General features: G+C 35.5%; 1 protein-coding gene across 21 annotated transcripts in view; it reads right to left on the bottom strand.

Annotated features, from left to right (window-relative positions):
• Nucleotides 1-25,712, bottom strand: part of ANKRD17 (ankyrin repeat domain 17) — a 180,789-nt gene that overhangs the window by 96,449 nt on the left and 58,628 nt on the right. For 2 of the 21 annotated variants that reach the window (XM_081586778.1, XM_081586780.1), the window contains exon 1: nucleotides 4,704-4,839. The exons of the other annotated variants lie outside the window; for them this stretch is intronic. In XM_081586778.1, coding sequence (XP_081442904.1) covers nucleotides 4,704-4,706 — 3 coding nt within the window. In that variant the 5' untranslated portion in view covers nucleotides 4,707-4,839. Of the gene's footprint in view, nucleotides 1-4,703; nucleotides 4,840-25,712 lie in introns of those variants that run through there. 21 annotated transcript variants of the gene reach the window in all.

The following is a 25,712-nucleotide window of genomic DNA, read 5'->3' as shown; positions in this document are numbered from 1 at the left end:
TATTATATAAAAAAGGCAACTCTAAAGGCAACTCTATGTACAAACAGCTAACTGTATCAAACAAGATTGGAAAATAGTACTAAACAGATACTAACACAGTGACTGTAGAGAGGAAGGAAAAAACAATTCCAAATGAAAATAGTAAAAAGAATAATGCTTAAAGAAGATGGAGCCTTTCAGTATTGTGCGCAGAAGTCCACAGTTTATATGGTAGCTTCTGAAGGGTTTAAGCGTTAAAATAGTGTTTTAGAAAGACAGAGGCCACGTCAAAGATGGTTTTAAACAGACAGGACAACAGATATAAAGACACCAATTAGGAATTATCAATCATTTGATCAATATAGCAAATGAAAGATTATGCAAAGTGGGGATTAGAAAAAAGAGTCAGTCTTAAAGAGACACATAATTTAAAAAATGAGAATGCTAGCAACTACAGAATTTGGATATCTTGAACTTTAACACTCCCATCCTCCTATGCCATCACTATCACCAATTTACTACTGTTTCTGTTGTTCTGAAAACTACCCTCCACTTATCATTGAATGTCAAGCTGGTAACCTGAATTTCAAGATAATAATAATATCAAAAGGTCACACATAAAAAGGTGAATATAAAAAAAAAGATTAATTTGAATCTAAGATAATTTTATAACACTGATTGAGTAAATTCTTAATAGTTTACACTACATCTTTCAAACAAGCCCAGAGAAACATAGCATGTGTTCTTCTTAGTTCTTTGAATACAGATTTATTATACATAAAATAAGAAATATATAGTCATCATAATTATTCTCTTCCATACATGATCCTGAAGCCTAATAAAGATTTCTTTGCTCTGTATTTTTTATGGTCTTAAATAGGGTAAAATCCAGCTAAAATAGTACAATTCTTAATAAAGACTAAACTATTCCAAAATTAGTATATTTGGGATACGCTTTTCCAGTAGTAGTAGAGTCACTGAAATCAGTCACTGATTTATATATACATTAAAAGAAAATAAGAAAATAAATAAGAGCCCACTTAAAAGTCTCTGGAAAAAGAATATCAATGAAGAGCCTGACATTATGGTACTGGTATCATAAGATTAAAATAAATAAAACTAAAGAAAATTTGACTAAAATAAATTTAGCTTTCTCATTGATTTATGATTGATTTAACACTGCTTTATACCTAGATTCTTTCATTCATACTTATCTATCCTTCTAATAAATTTAAGTTAAGATATGGGAACATGCTAAGAATCAGTGGTATAAAGAAAATTAAGCACTGTTATCACAGAGCTAAATAGTAAAACATGACTTCTTTTCTTATGCTTCAAAGTACTTATCTGCCTGCAATAGCTCACTATGAAATTACAACAATTCAGTATGAAAATTTGGAAATTATAAACTTTATAAAGTGGACAAATTATTAATGGTTAAAATAAGTAAAAATTGCATGGAATTCTCATATCTAGAGTTTGTAAGTGGATTTTTTTATTAACAAAATTAAAGATAAATATTATTTCAAAGATTTCCTCAAATCCAATAACAACAGTACAAAGCAATTTAGTTATAAATTTAGCCTACTTCTGGTATATATCATTATTCATCAATTATCATAAAAAGAGCCTCAAAATAAAATGATTTTTTGTAAGATGGCATTAAAATGTACATGCAAATATACACATACATACAGATTAAACACACACACACATTCAAATTACACACACATACAGATTACTCATACACACACACCCCAGTCATAACCTGGTAAAATTTACTTCTCAAATACAAAACTAAATGCTAGAAGACAATCTGAAAAGAAGTGAAGCACAATTATTTTTTAAAAATTCTAAACTATAGAACAAAATAATTTTTAGACATGCAAGTACTTTGAAAATTTAAAAACCACAAACAGCTCTGAATTTAGAGAATTTATGCCTTCAACAACTAAAATGAATCCAAGAAAAGGACAGCCTTGAAATCATAAGACCAAGCAGTTAAAAAAGAAATTAGTAGAATATAATCTATTGTTAACATTTCAGGTAGTCGTTAATAAAAAAGGAAGCAACTAGTTACAAATACTGTTTAAACTCAATCAAATGCCTTCTGAAGAACAAGAAGAAAACATATTTTTCAAACTGGGAGGGAAACAATTAAAAAAACTCAAATTCAGTTAAACACAAGGGGGACAGGGTGTGGGATAATAAGAAAATGCATCTTTGCCATTAACTGTCAATGTTAGGAAAAAAACCAAAAACCCAAAGACTAACTTAATATAAAAGTGAGTGGAAAAATCTCTTACTTTAAAAAAATGACATATAGATTAGGATTTAAATAAGAAAACAGGAAAAAACTCAACTACATGGTACTACAAGAGAAAAGATCTAAAATTTTTTGTCATAAAAGTTGAAAACAGAGGTGTAAAAAAGCAATCTTAATCAAAGGTGCCATTATTAACAAGAGTAAAGCTGGAATTCAAGGCAAAACATATTAGATAGAAAAAAATTTTATAATAATAACAGATACAATACACTGGGAGTGTGTGCCAGCTCAACTTCTACATACCCTGACAATGCAACACAGAAACATATAAAGTAAAAATATTATAGACTTAATCAACTTAAAAAATTCATACAATTTAGTGGGAAACTTTCCAAATACTTATCAGAAAATGAGGAAAATAAGTAGGCTATACAGATATGGACAATTCAAAAATAGAATTAACAAACTATACTTATATTTCATAGTGAAACAGAACTTAGTATATGAACAAAGAACATAGTCTTTGAAAGCAAATAGAAACCAGATTATATCTTAAGCAAAGGAAAATCTCAACAGGTTTTTCTTTAAAAAAACACACAGGATACATCCATGGTCCATAAAGCTAAAGGAAACTAAAAATTATCAATAAAAGGATAACACTACACTTGAAAATTTTAAAAGAAAATAGCCTACTAATGAACTCTAAGAATACAGAGAAAGTGAAAACTAAAATTGTGAGCATATCATTTCAAATGGAATTGGTCACAGCAATTCTTACAGAAAAATTTAAAGCCTTAAATATATTCAGTATAACACAAAAAAGGTTTAAATACATAAAGTTTCAAAAATAAAATATAAATAAAAATATATCAATATAATTTACAGTGATAAATATAGAAATGAAGAAATTCAGAGAGATACAAAAGTAATAAATAAAACCAAAAACCACGTCTTGGGTAAGTCTGACAAGAAAGAAACAAGCCTTTAACAAGTCTGATTATGGAAAACCAGAGAATAAAAAATACAAGGAATCATTAGAGAACTAAGCACAACTGCTGCTGCTGCTGCTACTGCTAAGTCGCTTCAGTCGTGTCCGACTCTGTGCGACCCCATAGACGGCAGCCCACCAGGATCCCCCGTCCCTGGGATTCTCCAGGCAAGAACACTGGAGTGGGTTGCCATTTCCTTCTCCAATGAGCACAACTGATACATCAGTAAATGGAAAAGTCTAAAAAACATATGGATGATTTTCTAAGAAAAAAAATCATCAAAATTACCTCAAGGGAAGGTAGAAATGTAATAGACTACATCCACAGAAGAAATCTTAATGATAGTTATATCTCTACCTTTCAGAAGGAACATAACATTATTATATTATTTACAAAGTTAATTTGGCAGTTGTATAAAAAGTATAGTGCACAACACGTACATGAAAGGGGATCAAGAAAACATGAAACAATTCATATGTGATCTTCCCCTACCTGGAAGTTTTTGCCAATGCTTTCACCCTTCTTCAGGTCTTAGTTTATATTTTACCTTCTCAGATGATAATATCAGAGGTACTCTCCTCATTTCTCTACCATACCATTCTCTTTATTTCCTCCACAGTACTACCACAGTCTAAAATTATCTTGTTCTTGAGTACTTGCTTATTATCTCTCTTCTCCATTTAAAAGAGGGGAACCAATCAGACTTACTCAGCACTATCACCAGTTTGCGGCAAAGTTCCTGGCACAATGCAATATCCAATATTACAAGTATCCAAACACTTGCTGAATAAATACTAAAAATGAGAAACACCATTACCAATGTTAGGCAAATATATTAATGTAATTCACTACATAGAAATGTTAGAGGTGAAAAGAATATGTACCATTTTAACAAAAACACATGATAAAACATATTATCTATTACCACGGAAATACTTTTAAGCCAAGAAGGATACTTTTGTTCCTGACAACGTATTCTATCAGAAATCTAAGGCATATATAAACAGAGAATTTTAAAAATTAGAAGCATTCCATTTAAATCAGAAAAGATGTCCAAATCAGAACTAGTAGGGAACAGGTCTGGAAACCCAAGCTATGCAATAAGATCAGAAAACAAAACAAAAAATAGAGAAGTATAAATACTGAAAAAGGAAACAACGAAATGCCATCATTTGCAGAAAATGCACTCATCCTTCTAGAAATTTCAAGAGAATCAACTGACAATTAAGCAAATGGTAAGATCAACATACAAAAATCAGTAGATTTCCTATATACTAGCAATAACCAATTGAAAAATAAAGTGCAAAATGGAAGAAAAGATGTAATTCACAGTCACAACAAAAACTACAAAATACCCAGGAATAAACCTAACGAGAAAAATGTAAGACCTACATAAAAAAAAAAAAAAAAAAACCAATAAAATTTACTAAAGGACATAAAAGAACACCTGAAGAAATGGAGAGGCATACCATGTTCCTGGATGGGAAGATTCAATAGTGTAAAGATGTCAATTCTCCCCAAATTAATCTGTAAATTCAATGCACTTCCAATCAAAATCCCAAAGGGATTTTTAATGGAACTTGACATGTTGATTCTAAAGTTCATCTGGAAGAGAAAATACACAGAAATTGCCAAAATTTTTTTGAAAAAGACAATGGGGAGGGGTGCCCTACCAGATGTCAAATATAAAATGACAATCATCAAAACAATGGAGTATTAAATCCAGAACAAACATACTTTGGACTTTTAAATTATGATACAGATGATACTTCAAGTCAGTGGGGAAAAAAAGACATTGTTCAATAAATTATTTTGGGAGAATGGTTACAAAAATGAAAAAATTAGTTAGGTCTCAGCCATAAAACATATATTTTAAAAATTCCAGATGAATTAAAATCTACTAGAAACATAAATAAAACTGAAGACATAGTAGAAGAAAACATAAGAGGCTAAATTACTATAGGAAGGCTTTTCTGGAAAGACACAAAACCTAGAAGCTAGGAAGGAAACGATTGATAGATTTCGACAGTATAAAAATGAAATATCCATAGATTCCATAAAGTAAGACAATTGACAGGTTAGCAGAAAATGTTATAAAATATGATGGTTATATTATAAACAGAATTTTAATGAAATCCTAAACTTTCAGTAAGAAAAAGGCAAACCCCACAACAGGCAAAATGATATGAGTAGGCAATTTATACAAGACATAACAAACGAACAACAAATATGCTCAACCTCACTGGCAATCAGGTAAGTACAAATTAAAATGAGGTATTATTTTTTATCCATTGACAGATGATGCCTATTTGGGGGAATAATATGGTAGAATCTATAATCAACATTTAAAATGCAATTTTCATTCTAGGAATTTAGACTGTAGAAATACTTGTATATGTCAGAAAAAAAATGTACAAGAATGTTTATTACAGTACTGATTATAACAGAAAAAATTACATAATCCATACACCCAACAACAGAATAATAGTTATAAGTTATGAAGCAATGAACAACCATCTGAAGAATAAAGCAGATCTATATATAAAGACTTACACCATGACTATTTAAATGTACCTATTCTATTCTTTCTGTCCCTTTAATTTTCATCTCTTTAGACTTCATTATTTATCTTTATGAAACTTAACAATGCAGTGACATTTTCCAATGTTTATTATCTCATTTGAATATAAATGCACTTAGGCAAGGACCATACTTTGTTCCTTGCTCTTTCCTTTGCAAACAGAACAGAGCCTTAAAAACATTAAGCTTAAACTCAAAAACATTTCCTGAATGAATACACAAACACTGATGTGGAAAGGTATCAATATTACATTTCAGTAGGTGAAAAATGTAAGCCTCAGAAAAGCAGGCATGGTATATGTCTGCTTAAGTTGATTAAAAACAAAATACATGCATATTCAAGAAAACAAAAATTTAAAGATATATAACCCAGGTGGTGATCAAGGAGTGAAATCAACGAGAGAATTTTACTTTTTTATTTATCTCTACCCTTCTCTACGCTACTGCTTACCTTATAAAAATACCAATAAAAGGACCATATAGTTTTCTACTGTGTTATCTTAGCAAATAATTTAATAATTTAGATCTTCAAAGAAAACATAATACTTTACATTTTAGATCCTCAAAAATATCAAGAATAACTTCTTTCCATATTTCTAACAAAAATTACAAAAGAAGTATCAAAACAATTTGTATTATTTTGAAGTATATAAGATTAACTTGCTAGTATATGTAATTCGGTCTGAAATGCACATGCAACAGAAATACTTTTTAAGTAAACAGAAAAAAAAAGTCTTGGCATCGGGCATCCTGGTGGTGGCTCAAATGGTAAAGAATCAGCCTGCAATGCAGGAGACCTGGCTTTTGATCCCTGGGTTGGGAAGATCACCTGAAGAAGGGCATGACAACTCACTCCAGTGTTCTTGCCTGGAGAATTCCATGGACAGAGAAGCCTGGCGGGCTACACGGTTCATGGGGTCACGGAGAGATTCGACTGAGCAACTAAGCGCAGCACAGCTTGACATCAATATTAAGTCACTGTAAGATTCAGTTACAGCAACAGCTTGTTTTCCCAAGAGAAGTAAAATCAGGAGAACACTGTATTTCCCTCCATTCTTTTTCTTCCTGTAGCCAATTAAATTTCTTTGAAAATCAGGTTTATCAAAGTATAATTCAGAATAAAGTTCACCCATTTTTAGTTGTATAAATCTATTGGAGGGAAGATTGCAAGTGAAGGGTTAGTCGCTCAGTTGTGTTAAACTCTGTGACACCACGGACTGTAGCCTGCCAGGCTTTTCTGTCGGTGGAATTCTCCAGGCAAGAATACTGGAGTGGGTAGCCATTCCCTTCTCCAGGGAATCTTCCTGACCCAGGGATCAAATCTGCATCTCCTGCATTGCAGGCAGATTCTTTACCATCTTGAGCCACCAGGGAAGTCCCATATAAATCTATGGATATTGGCAAATATATAGTTAATGTAATTCTCACCACAATCAAGATAGACAGTATTTCTCATACTCAAACATTTCTCCTGCTCCTTTATAGGCAATCTCTTACCACCACCCTAGTAATCATGTTTTCTGTTACTTTCATTTTCTCTTCTCCAGAAGGAAATGGAATTATTCCAAGTTTCGAGTGCAGCCTCTTTTACAAACGCACAATGCCTTTAAAATTCATCTACTCTACAGCACGCATCGCATCAGTAGTTCATTCCCTTTTATTGCTGAATACCATTCCATCATATGAATATATTTCACTTTGTTTAGCTATTCATTAATTAATGAACATTTGAGTACAAGGCTTTATGTGGGCATGTTTTCATTTCCTTTGGATAAATACATGAGAAAAAAATGTGTTTTTAAATTTTTAAGAAAACAGCAGACTTTTCTAAATGACAGTACCATTTTGCATTTCCACCTGCAATGTATGAGAGTTCTGGATGCTTTGGATTCTCACTAGCATTTGGTATTGTTAGTTTTTTCTTTAATTCCTCCACTCTAGATATTAATGTAGGGCTTCCCAGGTGGCACTTGTGGTAAAGAACCTGCCTGCCAATGCAGGAGACATAAGAGATGCAGGTTCAATCCCTGGGTCGGAAAGATCCCCTGGAGAAGGGCATGGCAATCCACTCCAGTATTCTTGCCTAGGGAATCCCATGTACAGAGGAGCCTGGCAGACTACAGTCCATAGGGTCACAAACAGACAGGACTGAAGCGACTGAGCATGCACACACTAGCTATTAATATTAGGATAAATTAACATTTTTGTTTTGCTCTGAAATTCTTACTGCCTAGCAAATGATGTTGAGCATCTTTCCCTCTGCTTAACTGAAATCAATGTATTTTATTTGATAAAGTATCTGCTAAAAAAACTTTTCTTCATTTTTTATTCAGTTGCTTGTCCCCTCATTATTGAGTTGTGAGAATCCTTAATGTAGTCAGGATACGATCCTTTATCAGATATATGGTTTGCAAATTTTTCTACAAGCTGATGGCTTATCTGTTTTCTTTTCAGTAGCTTTAGAAGAACAAAAAGTTTTCTAAGTTTGATAAGTTCAAATTATCATTTTTGCTTTTATGTTTGCATTTTTTGTGCTCGATCTAAAATATTTTTGCCTAATTCAAGGTCACAAAGATTTTCTATGTTCTTTTCTAGAAGTTTTATTGTCTTACCTTTTATATCTAGATTTATAATCTAATTCAAGTCAATATTTGCATCAAGTGCAAGCATGAGTTAAAGTTCCTTTTGTAAAAGTATATCCAAACATTAAAGCACCATTTATTGAGAAAAGACTATATCCTTGGCACCTTTATGAAAAATCAATTGATCAAATGGATTTCTCTATATTCTATTCATCTACATGCTTATACTTTCATCAAAATCACAGCGTCTTAATTTAATATAGCTTTATAATAAGTGTTAAAATCCAACTTTGTGTTTGTTTTTCAAAACTGTTTTGGCTATTCTAGAGTCTTTTCTCTACAGATATTAGAAACAGTTTGTCGCCTTCTACCAGGAAAAAAAAAAGAAAGGCCTGGTAGAATTCTGATTGGGATTATGCTATAAGCCATTTTCAAGGGACAAAAGAGAAGGGAATAACATCTTAATAGGATTGAGTCTTCCAAATTATGAATAGAGCATATATAGTTTCATTTATTTAGAACATCATTGATTTCTCTCATGAATATTTTATAGTCTTCAGCATATAAATTATATATATACTTTATTTATGCTTAAGTGTTTCATGTTTAACACTTCAAAAATGTTTCATTTTCCAAATGTTCATTCTAATATATAGAAATATGAGACCCTGCTAAAACTCACTGATTAGTTCTAGTATACCTTTTTATAGATTCCATCAGATTTTGTACATAGACAATCATGACATCTGTGAAGAAAGATATTTTATAATATCTTTCTTTCCAATCTCTGTGCTTCTTTCTTTTCTTCTCAACTTACCTGACTACTGAGTAGGAATGATGAGAATGAACAACTCTGCCTTGTTCTCAACCACAGGGGAAAAGCATTCATTCTCACTATTAAGTATGACATTAATTATACACTTTTTAAAAATACCCTTTATCAAGTTAAAAAAAATTCTCAGCAAACATAAGCATTCTCTTATGTTTCTAGTTTGCTGAAACTTTTTTCAATAATGCATGCTGAATTTTGCCAAATTCTTTCTGTACGTATACTGAGATTGTAAAACAATTTTTCTTCTTAAGTATGTAAATATAGCGAATTACACTGATTGATTAGCAAACGTTAAATCATCTTTGCATTCCTAGAATACACACCATTTGTTCATGATGTGTAACCTTGTTTGTATATTGCTATATTCTGTTTGCTAATATTTTGTCAGGATTTTACTCCTCCTATCTTGGTTTCCCCAAAGAAATCTTTTTAATTCACTAATTTTATTGTCTGCTGGCAAACAAGAAGTAGCAGGAATACAGGTTGAGTCACACAATGTTCCCACAAAAGTTTTGTCTTCATCCTAGGAACAGGCCTATTTTGTAGTAAGTTAAGCAAAAATATGATAAATATCTTAAATTACAAAGATTAAAATTAATTATCATTTGAATTATTAAAAGAATCTTCACGACCAATTCAACTCAGCAGACATTCTTAGCTAATTAATTTGGATGAGTCTTAATAATGAGATCAATAACTCCTGGTTTGTAGGATATACACCTTTACTAATCTGTTTCCACCACAGTACTTCACACATCAAATGTCACAGATACAGCATATTTTACTTACTACATTTAAAATGCTTGAAAGAAATTAATACATTCAATTTTCAGAAAGAACTCTATAAGTCTTCTGTAACTAAAATGTTCTTTTTGTCTGCTGGTTATTAAGAACTCAGTATATATTCTGAATAGAACTCTTTTAGACTCCAACTCCTCACCAATATTCTAAACTGAGTAGCAATAGTTGTTAGATCTTGTGTTGCCAATATATCCCACCCACAATAAGAGTTCTTGCAGTAGAAGGTGGAAAGGCAGTTATTATGCAAATACCACTGAAGTCTTATATCACTGTAGTCATACAGTGAATACTGTTAACATTATGTAATTAAGGTTATGCTGTTTACAGCATAGACATTGTGCTATAACACAATGAATATATCCTGACAAACCTCATCTTCTGCAAACTAGCACATTAAAAATAAGATGGCTTAGGGAAAAAATAGGACTGGGAACATTCCACTCAAAACTTAAGCAACTCTAATCAGAACACCACAAATAAAGAAATGTCTCGGACTTCCCTAGCGGTCCAGTGATTAAGAATCCACCTGCCAATGCAGGGGACACGGGTTCAATCCCTGGTCTGGAAAAATTCCACATGCCACAGAGCAACTAAACCCTTGTGCCACGACTACTGAACCTGCGCTCTAGAGCCCATGAGCCACAACTAGTGAGCCCACGTGCCCTAGACCCAGTGCTCTGCAACAAAAAAAAGTCACAACAATGAGAACCCTGAGCACTGCAACAAAGACCCCGTGCAATCAAAATTAGTTATTGATTAAAAAATAAAAAAAGAAATATATTTTAACTTTTAAAAGAGAACCCTGTAAGAGCACTTTCAAGAGAGAACACATAGCCAAACTAAGCCAAGACAAAGGAATTCAGGTGAATGAGCATCGTATTATAATATCTATTCTTTGACTTGGGGTATCCAGATGTGGTGGGGCTTCCCAGGTGATGCTAGTGGTAAACAATTTGCCTGACAATGCAGGAGACACAGGAGATGCAGATTTGATCCCTGGGTGGGGAGGATGCCCTGGAAGAGGGCATGGCAACCCATTCCAGTACTCTTGCCTGGAGAATTCCATGGGACAGAGGAGCCTGGCAGGCTACTGTCCATAGGGTCGCAGAGTCGGACACGACTAAACCGACTTCACACACACACACTCAAGTGTGCTAGTATACTGTACATTTGCTCCTGTTATCCAGTGGTACAAAACCTAAAAAGATTGAGAAAAACTGTCTGTGAACCAAAATACCCTTAGACTTAATACTGCCATCATTCACCTAACTTTAGGTATCCATATATAATCTAAGTCAGAACATTTTTGAAATTATCCCAAGAAAACAAATATAGACTAGAATTGTCTCAAGCAAACTGAAACATATGGTCACTGCATCTACTTAATGATTGTATATGAGAATTCCTTCACTTTCAAGAAGCATTCAATGAAGCAGAATAGTTTTACTAAAATATCAGTGACTTTGATCCATTGCACAGAGTCATATTAATAAAATAATATAAATTTATTATTTAACTAGCAATAAAAATGTTTAAGTCTATACACTGAACTCCTTAAATTATCCCAAAACATCATGCACTTTAGTTTATCTTTGCAAATGAAAATCCCATTTGGGGTACAGCAAATGTACACCCAACAAATTAACTGTGTAGCTATTGGCGATATGTTCCATTTGATAAAAACTTATATTATTTAAGAATATGTCTTTTTGACACTCAAAAGCTCAAGATTTCCTAAGAAATGTGGCTAAGTTATCTACAAGATATGCTAGCAAAATGGTTTTGATATATATGCATATGCAACATCTCATACCAAATCCATATTTTTTGTAAAAGAAAAAAGACAATTTGAATGTTGAAAGCCCCACGATTTAAAATTAATAACTCAAGAAGTAATTTCTTAGTATAGTCTAGTATCACCTAGAAAAAAGTTAAAGATAATTTACGTTAGTATACTATAGTGATAGTCGCTCAGTCATGTGCAATTCTTTGCGACCCTATGGACTAGACAGTCCATGGAATTCTCCAGGCCAGAATACTGGAGTGAGTAGCTGTTCCCTTCTCCTGGGGATCTTCCCAACCCAGGGATCGAACCCAGGTCTCCCACATTGCACGCAGATTCTTTACCAGCCAAGCCACCAGGAAAGCCCAAGTATACTATAGCTTCACCTCAAATTACAAAGGAGATCAAACCAAAATTACAAAATTCTTTTCACTGGACATCTAACCACTACCACATACCCTCCAACAAAATCAAAGCCACCCTTTCACAAAACGATACCCAAATACATTCTTCAAAGAGTTACATAATACATTAGATGAGTCATGAACAAAACAAATTACAAAATTTCAAAACTGTGAAAGTGAAATATCCTAGCTAAGGAAGGTAACCTAAAGCTTACATTTCTATGTAATACAAGACAGACTTTCCTGGTGGTCCAGTGGTTAAGAATCCACCTGCCAATGCAAGGGATACAGGTTCAATCCCTTGTCTGGGAAGATCCCACATGCTGTGAAGCAACTAAGTCCATGTACCACAACTACTGAGTCTATGTTCTAGAGCCCTAGAGATGCAACTACCGAGCCCACGTGCCACAACTACTGAAGCACTCATGCCCTAGAGCTAGCACTCCACAAGAGAAGCTAGCACACTGCAACTACAGAGCAGCTTCCACTTGCCACAATTAGATAAAGCCGGCATGCAGCAATGAACATCCAGTGCAGCCAAGTAAATAAATAAATAAGGGTCCGGATCCGGAAGATCCCCGGGAATAAGGAATGGCAACCCACTCCAGTATTCTTCCTCGGAAAATTTCATGGAGAGAGGAGTCTGGCAGGCTATAGTCCATGGGACTCCAAAGAGTCAGACACGGCTGAGCAACTGAGCACACAACGAAAAATATATACAAGAATTTGAAGAGTTTGATATCAAAGATCTTAACAACTCTTACTTCCTGTGAGCCCATCCAAGAGAAAGCAGCTATAGTACATTCTAAAAATTACCCATTCTTTCCCCAACACATCTTTTTCTATTTGTGGCTCCATCTGCCTCAAATTATGGCAATAAAGGTGGGTGGAAAGAGGAGACAAGGAAAGTGGGAGGGGAAAGAAAGGGGAAAAAAAATCCAGCAGGACAAAGAAATAGGACACCAGGCACCTTTCAGCATGAAGTCATCTATTTTTCTGAAGAAAACATTTTCTCAATTTTCCATTATCTTATATAAAATACAAGGTTGAATCATTAATTCAACCTCTTCGAATCCCCTTCGTAACATTACGTAGGACTTCCCTGGTGGTCCAGTGGTTAAGAATCCATCTGCAAATGATGGCAACATGGATTCAACCCCAGGTCCAGGAAGATCCCACATGCTGCAGGGCAACTAAGTCCCTTGTGCAACGACTGAGCTTGTGTTCTAGAGCCCGCACACTGCAACTACTGAAGCCTGGGCACCCCCAAGTCTGTGCTCCACAACAAGAGAAGCCACCACAATGAGAAGCCCATGTGCCACAAGAAGAGAGTAGCCCCCACTCTCCACACCTAACGAAGCCCCATAAACAACAATCAAGACTCAATGTGGCCAAAATTAAAAATGAAGATAAAATTTTTTTAAAAAGTTAAATGTAGAGGTATACCCTAGAAATCTACAATTACAGTTCCCTCTCTGCTGCAATTTACTAAGATTTTCAAATGGCTAGTTTCTTCTGATCACTCAGGTTTCACTTAAATTTGTCATTCCTTAGAGTAGGTTTCTGTGACACTATGAACCCTCCTCCTCTCCGTCATGGTTCATCCCCATCACCTTGACTTCATTTCCCAGTAGTAGCAATGATAACATTAACTTATATTATTTATTTTCTAGTCAAATTACATACTGTCAGTCTTTTCAACTAAAATAAAAGTCCCAAGAAAGTAGGAACTTCATCTACCTTTTCATTGCTGTAGTCTTAAGCCAACAGCAGTACACCAAGGAAGCAGTCAATAAATATTTCTTGAATCATGTCATTAAATTATATTATTAAAAACATTTAACTTTGATGAGCCCTTTATTTTGAAACCCTGAAATACATCTCCATGCTTTCCACATTTTTAATCATCTTAAAATATTTCTGAGTATATCCATGAATTATATCTTTTTCATCTAGAGGAGTATAATTGTAATGAAAATTCATACAGTTTAGTATATATCCCTTTTTGAAGCCAGAAAGGCATTAAACACTAAAAATGTTCTTGTGCTAACAGAGATTGACTTACATTTTTAACCCATCATGAATTTCAGAATCCTACAAAAGAAACACAGGAGAGCTTTTGTCTCTGTCTGCGCTGATTATAGAACAAAATGGCTTTATATTATAAAATAAAGACAGAAAGAACATTTTTGTCCAGATTATTTAAACACTGAAAAAGTCTATCATAACAGACTGCAGAATCTCTTCTTCTGAATTTTTTTAGTAAATGTCAGTTCAGTTCAGTCGCTCAGTCACGTCCGACTCCTTGCAACCCCATGAACCGCAGCACGCCAGGCCTCCCTGTCCATCACCAACTCCCTGAGTCCACCCAAACCCATGTCCATCGAGTCGATGATGCCATCCAGCCATCTGATCCTCTGTCGTCCCCTTCTCCTCCTGCCCCCAATCTTTCCTCACATCAGGGTCTTTTCCAATGAGTCAGCTCTTCGCATCAGGTGGCCAAAGTATGGGAGGTTCAGCTTCAACATCAGTCCTACCAATGAAGACCCAAGACTGATCTCCTTTAGGATGGACTGCTTGGAACTCCTTGCAGTCCAAGGGACTCTCAAGAGTCTTCTCCAACACCACAGTTCAAAAGCATCAATTCTGCGGCGCTCAGCTTTCTTTATAGTCCAACTCTCACATCCATACATGACCACTGGAAAAACCATAGCCTTGACTAGATGGACCTTTGTTGGCAAAGTAATGTCTCTGCTTTTTAATATGCTGTCTAGGTTGGTCATAACTTTCCTTCCAAGGAGTACTGCTAAGTCACCTCAGTCATGTCCGACTCTGTACGACCCCATAGATGGCAGCCCAGCAGGCTCCACCGTCCCTGGGATTCTCCAGGCAAGAACACTGGAGTGGGTTGCCATTTCCTTCTCCAATGCATGAAAGTGAAAAGTGAAAGTGAAGTCACTCAGTCATGTCCAACTCTTCGTGACCCCATGGACTGCAGCCTACCAGGCTCCTCCATCCATGGGATATTCCAGGCAAGAGTACTGGAGTGGGGTGCCATTGCCTTCTCCTCCAAGGAGTAAGCGTCTTTTAATTTCATTGCTGCAATCACCATCTGCAGTGATCTTGGAGCCCAAAAAAATAAAGTCTGACACTGTTTCCACCGTTTCCCCATCTATTTGCCATGAAGTGATGGGATCGGATGCCATGATCTTAGTTTCCTGAATGTTGAGCTTTAAGCCAACGTTTTCACTCTCCTCTTTCACTTTTCATCAAGAGGCTCTTTAGTTCTTCTTCACTTTCTGCCATAAGGGTGGTGTCATCCGCATATCTGAGGTTCTTGATATTTCTCCCGGCAATCTTGATTCCAGCTTGTGCTTCCTCCAACCCAGCGTTTCTCATGATGTACTCTGCATAAAAGTTAAATAAGCAGGGTGACAATATACAGCCTTGACGTACTCCTTTTCCTATTTGGAACCAGTCTGTTGTTCCATGTCCAGTTCTAACTGTTGCTTCCTGACCTGCATACAGGTTTCTCAAGAGACAGGTCAGTGGTATGGTATTCCCATCTCTTTCAGAATTTTTCACAGTTTATTGTGATCCACATAGTCAAAGGTTTTGGCATAGTCAATGAAGCAGAAATAGATGTTTTTCTGTTACTCTCTTACTTTTTCATCAGCCAATTGAAAGGTCTGCTTCTATTCAGCATTTAATAAAGATGCAACTTTACTTCCTTGGTGCTATGGACTACAATGCTTGTGTCCCCCACAAAATCTTTATGTTGAAATCTACCTCACAATGTAATGATACTGAGGTGAGGCCTTTGAGAAGTAATAGGATTAGAAGTCATGAGGAAGGCACCCTCAATAATGAGATTAGCACCCTTGTAAGAGTCATAAGAGAGCATGCTTCCTCTTTTTGCACTCCAACACAAGAAAGTACAAGAAGATGGCTCTCTGCAACATGAAAGAGGCTCCTCAGCAGAACCTAACACCACGCCAGCACCCTGAAATCTCAGACTTCCAGCCTCCAGAACTATGAAATGTAAATTTCTGTTTACAAACCACTTAATCTATGGTACTTTGTTACAGCAGCCCAAATAGACTAAGACATCTGGAGAATTAGGGGCCATATTGCTTTATATTCTGTTTAACCAGTCTTAGTGCAGTGGTTCTCAAATTTAGCTGTACAGCAAAATTAACAGAAAAAGTACTAATGCCTGGGAGATAACCTTAGATATTTAATCATGTAGGGGTATGGCTTGGGCATTAAGAATTTTTAAAAGCTCCTAGGTAATGCAAATGCAAGACCAAGGTTAAACCACTGCTCAAAAGGTGAAGATTAATTAACTCCATCATGAAAGTAGCTTATATATGAAGACAAAAACAGCTTCTCTTAATTGAAAGGCATTTAATGCTTCTAAATGCTATTAGCTTTTGTTTATATTCAAAAACAACCAAATATTTTATAAATCACATAAAGGCCATCAGAATCTTTCTTTCTCATGCTTTCTCTCAGTTATTAAACACATCAAAATACTTCTAATGTACTCAGCACTATGCTAGGCACTGATGAATAAAGCTAGATCACTGTATTCTTGTGATCCAGCATCTACTCCTACCTTTAAGACGTCCTCACCTCAACCACCACCATGATCACATTCTGCTTTCCAACAGGGGCTGGACAGTATCATCCATCAAAGAACAACTATAATGCCAAATGTACACCTTTGGAGGACTAGTGTTCAAGTTTAACTCTGTTCTTACTCAAGGATTATTCATAGGATTTAGTCAATCCTAGTAAAAAAGATGTTGATACTGTAAAGAACAGGTGTCCTGAAATACAAAAAAACCTCACTAATTAATCGTCTCACTATATAGTGCTAGGGGAAAAAGTTAAGATTCTTAACTTCTTTTCACATCATGTATCACAATATAAAATATAGTAGGAATGGATCCAAAAATATATAGATAAATATTATCTGATCTCCAGAAGAGGAAAGATGTTTTTAATATAAAAGGAGACATTCTTCACAAAGATACACAGGAGGGAGATGGTGAGATACATGGGGAGAGTAACTTGGAAACTTGCAATATGTAAAAGAGACAGTCAATGGGAATTTGCTGTATGACTCAGGGGACGTCAAACAGGGGCACTGTAACAATCTAGAGGGGTGGGATGGGGGGAGATGGGAGGGAGGCTCAAGAGAGAGGGGACATATATATACTTCATGGGTGATTCTCGTTGATGTTTGACAGAAAACAACAAAATTCTGTAAAGAAATCCTTCAATTAAAAACTAAATTAAAAATCATATACATATAAAACACCCTTATACAAAGTGTAAATTTTCCAGAAAAAAATTTGTCACATTTGACAAAGATTCACATCAGTACATAGAGATTTCTTCAAAAAACAAAGCCACATTTCCTTAGAAAATGACCAACCAACATTTTAAAAATGTTTTTCCAGTAGAAAACCTAAAAATAACCCAAGTATCCAACAATATAAAAGCACAGTCATATTCTTCAGCTAGAATATTATGCAATCACCAAAATTATTATTAAAACAAAAGAGTAATAAAATAGAAAAAAGCTCAAGGTATATCTATTAAAAGTTAGGATATAATATTCTGAAGTCTAGTAAAAATATATCAGATGTGAGCAAAAGACCGAGATACAAATATTAAGATATGCTTTTTCTTTATGCTTCAAAATCTTTACACAATATATATATATTAATGTAATTAACTAAGGTTTCAAAATCCATTTCCTTTGATCTAGAAATCTACTAGAAGTTTTCTGAAATACAGAAGAAAACACAGGAAAATACTCATTGCTAAATTATTTATAATAGCAAAAGAAAAAAACTGCCATGTTTAAATTGATACTTCCAGAAAATATTTAAGGATATAGTAAAATGTAAATAATGTGTGAAGAGACTTTTGCATCTATCTTCATCAGTGATTGTTGTTCAGTTGCCAAGCAGTGTCCGACTCTTCACGACCCCATGGACTGCAGCATGCCAGGCTTCCCTGTCCTTCACCATTTCCCGGAGTTTGCCCAAGTTCATGTCTACTGAATCAGTGATGCTATCCAACCATCTCATCCTCTGTTGCACTCTTCTTCTTTTGCCTTCAATTTTACCCAGCATCAGGGTCTTTTCCAATGAGTCGGCTCTTCCCATCAGCTGGCCAAAAGATTGGAGCTTAAGCTCCAGCATCAGTCCTTCCAATGAGTATTCAGGGTTGATTTCAAGATTGACTGGTTTGATCTCCATGCTGTTCAAGGGACTCTCAAGAGTCTTCTCCAGAACCACAGTTCGAAAGCATCAATTCTTCGGTATTCTGCCTTCCTTATGGTCCAGCTCTCCCAGTCATACATGATCACTGGGAAGATCACAGCCTTAACTATATCGACATTTGTCAGCAAAGGTGATATCTAATCTTAAAGCACCGTGGTCAGATAAAAATACTTGAAATGATTGCAATTTTAAAAAATTTACCAAAGCTTGATTTGTGACCCAAGATGTGGAAAATGTTCCACAGGCATTCTGGAGAATGTTCCATGTACACTTGAGTAAAAAGTCCAATCTACTGTTTTTGGATGAATTCTAGCAAACAGAATCCAACAATACATTAAAAGGCTCATACATTATGATCAAGTGGGCTTTATCCCAGGGCTGCAAGGATTCTTCAATATATGCAAAGCAATCAATGTGATACATCATATTAACAAATTAAAAAATAAAAACCATATAATCATCTCAACAGATGTAGGGAAAGCTTTTGACAAACTTCAACATCCTTTTACGGTAAAACTCTCCAGAAAGTAGGTATAGAAGTGACGTACCTTCACATAATAATGGTGATATATGACAAACCCACAGCAAACATTATTCTCAATGGTGAAAAACTGAAAGCAATTCCTCTAGGATTAAGAACAAGACAAGGGTGCCCACCCTGGCCACCATTATTCAATATAGTTTTGGAAGTCCTAGCCAGGACAATCAGAGAAGAAAAGGAAATAAAAAGAAACCAGACTGGAAAAGAAAAAGTAAAACTCTCACTGTTTGCAGATGACATGATATTTACTAATACAGAGAAAACCCCAAAGATGCCACCAGAAAATTAACTAGAGCTAATCAAAGAATACAGTAAAGTCGCAGGATATAAAATTAATACACAGAAATACCTCACATTCCTATACACTCTAACAAGGAAAAGTCCACAACAGAAATTAAGAAAACAACTCCATTCACCGTTGCAACTAAAACAATAAAAGACTTAGGAATAAACCCATCTAAAGAGACAAAAGACTTGTATGCAGAAAACTATTAGACACTGATGAAAGAAATGAAAGATAAGGGCTTTCCCAGTGGCTCAGTGATCAAGAATCCACCTGCCAACGGAGGAGACACAAGTTTGATCCTTGGTTTGGGAACATTCCACATGCTGTGGAGCAACTAAGCTCATGCACCATAACTACTGAGCCTGTGCTCTAAAGCCCAGAAGGCAAAACTACTGAAGCCTGCACACCCTAGAACCCATGCTCCACAACAAAATAAGTCACTGCACCGAGAAGCCCACATACTGCACCTAGAGTGTAGCACCAGCTCTCCACAACTAGAGAAAAGCCTGTGCAGCAACAAAGGCACAGCACAGCCAAAAATAAATAAATTAATTAAAAAAAACTACAATGGGTTATCACCTCACACCAGTCAGAATGGCCATCATCAAAAAAATCTACAAACAATAAACCCTGGAGAGGATGTGGAGAAAAGGGAACCCTCCTGCACTGTTGGTGGGAATGTAAACTAATACAGCCATTATGGAGAAGAGTATAGAGATTCCATAAAAAAAAAAACTAGGACTAAATCTACTATATGACCGAGCAATCCCACTACTGAGCATATACCACAAAAAAGCCACAATTCTAAAAGATACATGTACCCCAATTTTCACTGCAGCATTATTTACAATAGCCAGGACGTGGAAGCAACCTAGATGTCCATCTATCTATGGATGGATAAAGATGGTATGGTACATGTATACAATGGAATATTACTCAGCCATAAAAAAGAACAAATGTGAATCAGTTCTAGTGAAGTGGATGAACCTAGAGCCTGTTATCAAGTGAAGTCAGAAAGAGAAAAACAAATATCGTATATCAACAGATATTAATATATGGAATAAAGAAAAATGGTATTGATGAATTTTTTTCAGGGAAGTGATGGAGATGCAGATGCAGAGAATTGACTTGTAGACACAGTGGCAAAGGAGAGTGGGATGAATAGAGAAAGTAGCATGAACAATATATACTATCATGTGTAAAATAGATAGCTGGTGAGAAATTGCTATATAACACAAGGAGCGCAGCCTGGAGCTCTGTGATGATCTATGGGGTGGGAAGCTCAAGCGGAAGAGGATACATATAATTATGGCTAATTTGTGTTGTTGTACATCACAAACAAACACAATATTGTAAAGTAATTTTCATCCAATTAAAAAATAAATTAAAAATACAATGTGTGGTGGGAAAAATCAAGCTATATAATATTTTAAAATAACAGGGTTCCGATTTGTTAAAAAGGTGCGTGTAACTGTATTTGCATCAAGAATGGACTGAAAGGAAACAAAAATTTAGCATTGCTCGTTTTAACTTTCTTTGAACCATTTTAAAATTTCCAAGTTTTCTATGAAATTTTATGATTAATGAAACATTCCATCTCATTCCTAAAAACCTGACAATAGAATGTTTGCCACTAGTAATAACATTAAACAGTTTATTTTAAACTGCTTCAAAATGTATTTACTTTCCTAAACATAGGCAGCTGAAAGCAATTTTTAGAATTTCTCATTAAGCATGTTTAGGCCTCTTTAAAATGTACTATGAAACATAGTATATTAAATGCCGCTGCAAAAGCACAGTATGCTATAAACAGTTAATACTGGCAATTGATTGTGTCAGAAGCATTTACAATGCAATTGTTTGACACTGTACCTGTTGAGTAAATATTGCATGTATAAGTTATGAAGAAATGGTATGGACCTAAAAGAAATGGTATGGACCTAACAGAAGCAGAAGATATTAAGAAGAAGTGGCAAGAATACATAGAAGAACTGTACAAAAAAGATCTTCAGGACCCAGATAATCACGATGGTGTGATCACACACCTAGAGCCAGACATCCTGGAATGTGAAGTTAAGTGGGCCTTAGAAAGCATCACTACGAACAAAGCTAGTGGAGGTAATGGAATTCCAGTTGAGCTATTTCAAATCCTCAAAGGTGATGCTGTGAAAGTGCTGCACTCGATATGTCAGCAAATTTGGAAAACTCAGCAGTGGCCACAGGACTGGAAGAGGTCAGTCTTCGTCCCAATCCCAAAGAAAGGCAACGCCAAAGAATGCTCAAACTACCACACAATTGCACTCATCTCACATGCTAGTAAAGTAATGCTCAAAATTCTCCAAGCCAGGCTTCAGCAATACGTGAACCGTGAATTTCCAGATGATCAAGCTGGTTTTAGAAAAGGCAGAGGAACCAGAGATAAAATTGCCAATATGCGCTGGATCATCGAAAAAGCAAGAGAATTCCAGAAAAACATCTATTTCTGCTTTATTGACTATGCCAAAGCCTTTGCCTGTGTGGATCACAATAAAATGTGGAAAATTCTGAAAGAGATGGGAATACCAGACCATCTGACCTGTCTCTTGAGAAACCTGTATGCAGATCAGGAAGCAAGTTAGAAATGGGCATGGAACAACAGACTGGTTCCAAATAGGAAAAGGAGTACGTCAAGGCTGTATATTGTCATCCTGCTTATTTAACTTATACGCAGAGTACATCATGAGAAACGCTGGGCTGGAAGAAACACAAGCTGGAATCAAGATTGCCGGGAGAAATATCAAGAACCTCAGATATGCGGATGACACCACCCTTATGGCAGAAAGTGAAGAAGAACTAAAGAGCCTCTTGAAGAAAGTGAAAGAGGAGAGTGAAAAAGTTGGCTTAAAGCTCAACGTTCAGAAAACTAAGATCATGGCATCTGGTCCCATCACTTCATGGGAAACAGATGGGGAAACGGTGGAAACAGTGTCGGACTTTATTTTTTTGGGCTCCAAGATCACTGCTGATGGTGGTTGCAGCCATGAAATTAAAAGATGCTTACTCCTTGGAAGGAAGGTTATGGCCAACCTAGATAGCATATTTAAAAGCAGAGACATTACTTTGCCCACAAAGGTCCGTCTAGTCAAGGCTATGGTTTTTCCAGTGGTCATGTATGGATGTGAGAGTTGGACGGTGAAGAAAGCTGAGCGCCGAAGAATTGATGCTTTTGAACTGTGGTGTTGGAGAAGACTCTTGAGAGTCCCTTGGACTGCAAGGAGATCCAATCAGTCCATCCTAAAAGAGATCAATCCTGGGTGTTCATTGGAAGGACTGATGTTGAAGCTGAAACTCCAATATTTTGGCCACCTCACGTGAAGAGTTGACTCATTGGAAAAGACCCCAATGCTGGGTAGGATTGGGAGCAGGATGAGAAGGGGACAACAGAGGATGAGATGGTTGGATGGCATCACCAACTTGATGGACACGGGTTTGGGAAGACTCCGGGACTTGGTGATGGACAGAGAGGCCTGGCGTACTACAATTCATGGGGTCACAAACAGTCGGACACGACTGAGCAACTGAACTGAACTGAAGTTATGAAGGGCTAGAAACACTATAAGATGTGACATTCTATTGGCCACCATAGACATTTCACTGCAAGTTTGCCACAACTTGGTCTATTTTAGTATAACTCTCTCCACATCCCAGCAGTTTACATATAGTGACTGTATGGTTTTAGAGTTACAAAAAAGTAACTGGTACTTGACTAAGCTTCCCATTTCTTCAGACAAAACAGAGGTATGATAACTGCAAAGAAAGAAGTGAATCCTACTACCTCTTCATCTTTCTACTACATCCCGCATTATTTGAGGAAAACAAAGCAGAGAACTCAAGCCCTATTTAGTTCAGGAGACAAAGACCAGAAGTTGGAGAAGCTGAGAAAGCTAAAATGTGTGAGGCAGAAAACTGGAAAGAAGAACCAGGAACAGAATCATTACAGAGCTAAAACCTAACAACTATAGGGGCTCCTATAGGGCTGGATTCAACCCTGTAGGAAGAGATTCAACCAGCCAGAGGAAAAGGATTTCACTGAACACTTCGGGTATTTGGTAGAGAATCCAGAAAGGTCACATATATGAATGAGAGGGGCTTCTCTAACTTTGGTGTATAAATACTAGAAAGATGCCACAAGAACGCTTCAAAACAAGACTCAAAAGAATGAATCTTATTTGCAAGTAATCTGCTAGTCAAAATTAAATTCAACTTCTTAGAAGTACAATAATATTTAGACATTTGACAATGTATTAATCACACTAAGTTAAGTGTATGTGTACTCAGTCATATCCAACTCTTAGCAACCCCATGGACTGTAGCCTTCCAGGCTCCTCTGTCCACATGATTTTTCAGGCAAGTGTACTGGAGTGGGTTGTCATTTCCTTCTCCAGATCTTCCTGACCCAGGGATTGAAACGACATCTCTTGCATCTCCTGCATTAGCAAGTGGACTCTTTACGAAGCCCAATAATCACATTATCCAGCATCAAACAAAAATTACTAGACTTGCAAAAAAGAAAGTACGTCCAGTAACTGGGGAAAAAACATAAATAGAAACAGATCTTGAAATGACAGGCATAGAATGAGCAAACAAGACTTTAAAGCTCTTTAAAATAATGCTCATGGATACAAAGAGAATGTGAACAAAGTGCCGCAAGAAATAAAAATCTATAAAATTGAAAGATCAAAGAGAATTTCCATTGCTGAATAAAGTATTTGTTATTAAAAATGAACTGGATGACACTGCAGAAGGACGAATGAACTTGAGACAGAGCAATAAATACTATCTGAACTAAAGTTTGAAGAGGAAAAAAAAAAATACAGAGGCAATGTCACTTTCAGCAGGATGTTGTGCTTACATGCTCAGTCACTAAGTTGTGTCTGACTCTTTACAGCCCCACGGTCTGCCAGGCTCCTCTGTTCATAGAATTTCCAGGCAAGAATAATGGAGTGGGTTGGCATTTCCTACTCCAGGGGATCTTCACAACCCAGTGACTGAAACCACCTCTCCTGTACTGGCAGGTGGATTCTTTACCACTGCACCATCTGGGAAGCCCCAACAGAGGTTAATAAAATGGAATATTAAAAATACTCAATCTACTGAAATATATGAACAATGGAAAAAGGGACAATAACAAAGTGGGACAAACAAAACAATTAGCAAAATAGTAGACCTGAACATAAAATACTGATAACTACATTAAGTGAAAATGGATCAAATACACTGATTAAAAGGCAGAGATTGACAGTCTGGATAAAAAAGCAAGAGCTAATATATGATGTCTAAAAGAAACATACTTTAAGGATAAAGAGAGAGAGGTTAAAAGAACAGAAAAAGACATACCATGAAAACATCAGCTGTGGCAAAGCTGGTAGAGCTATTATTAATATCAGACAAAGCAGAATTGAGATAAAACAAAGAATACTAACAAAGATAAAAAGGGTCATTTAATTACATAAAAGGATCAATTTAGCAAGAATATATAATAATCCTTACGTACCTTGTAACAGAGCTCCAAAATATAATGGAGCAAAATATATAATAATCCTTACGTACCTTGTAACAGAGCTCCAAAATATAATGGAGCAAAAACTGACAGATCAGAAAGAAAAAACAAGACTCTTCATATAGTTTAAAATTTCAAAACTCATCTCTTAGTTCTTGCTAGGCAAGTAGACAGAAAATCAGTCAGGACATAAAAGACTTGAACATTATTAATGAACATAATATAATTGATATTTATGGAACACTCACCCCACAACTGTAGAAAATATATTCTTTCTATATACGCATGAACTTTTATCAAAATTGAACCATATTTTTGACCATAAAACAAGTTTCAATATATCTAAAAGAACTGAAATTGGAGTACAGTATATTCTCTAACCAATACTTTTAAATAATCCACAAACTTTCTCCAAAATAGTTCCTCATCTGACTGACAGATGACCAAAAATGACTTGAGAGACTATTTTCTAAATTCTCCCAAGGATGTTATATAAACAATATGATTATATATGCACATGAGAAAAGAGATGTCTTAAGCATTAAAGTGTAATTTTCCCATGAAACCCAGTTGAGAAAGGCAGAATGAATCAAAGAGGGAATCACAAGGAAAATTATAAAACATTTAGAACTATTATAATGAAAACACAACACATAAAAATGCGTGGTATATACCTAAAGAAGTGCACAGAAAGGATATTTACAAGCCTTTAATACAGTAAAAAAGATGAAACATTAAAAACAATAATCTAACCTTCCACTTAAAATAACCAGAGTAAGAACAAATTAAATCTACAGAGGAAATGTAAGAGCATAGGTCAACGAAACAGAA

Source organism: Giraffa tippelskirchi, chromosome 1, assembly GCF_054371585.1.
Source record: "Giraffa tippelskirchi isolate mGirTip1 chromosome 1, T2T-mGirTip1v1.2.pri, whole genome shotgun sequence".
Classification (NCBI taxonomy): Eukaryota; Metazoa; Chordata; class Mammalia; order Artiodactyla; family Giraffidae; genus Giraffa; species Giraffa tippelskirchi.
Note: the sequence above shows the minus strand (reverse complement) of the source record. Positions and strands in the feature narration are given on the sequence as shown.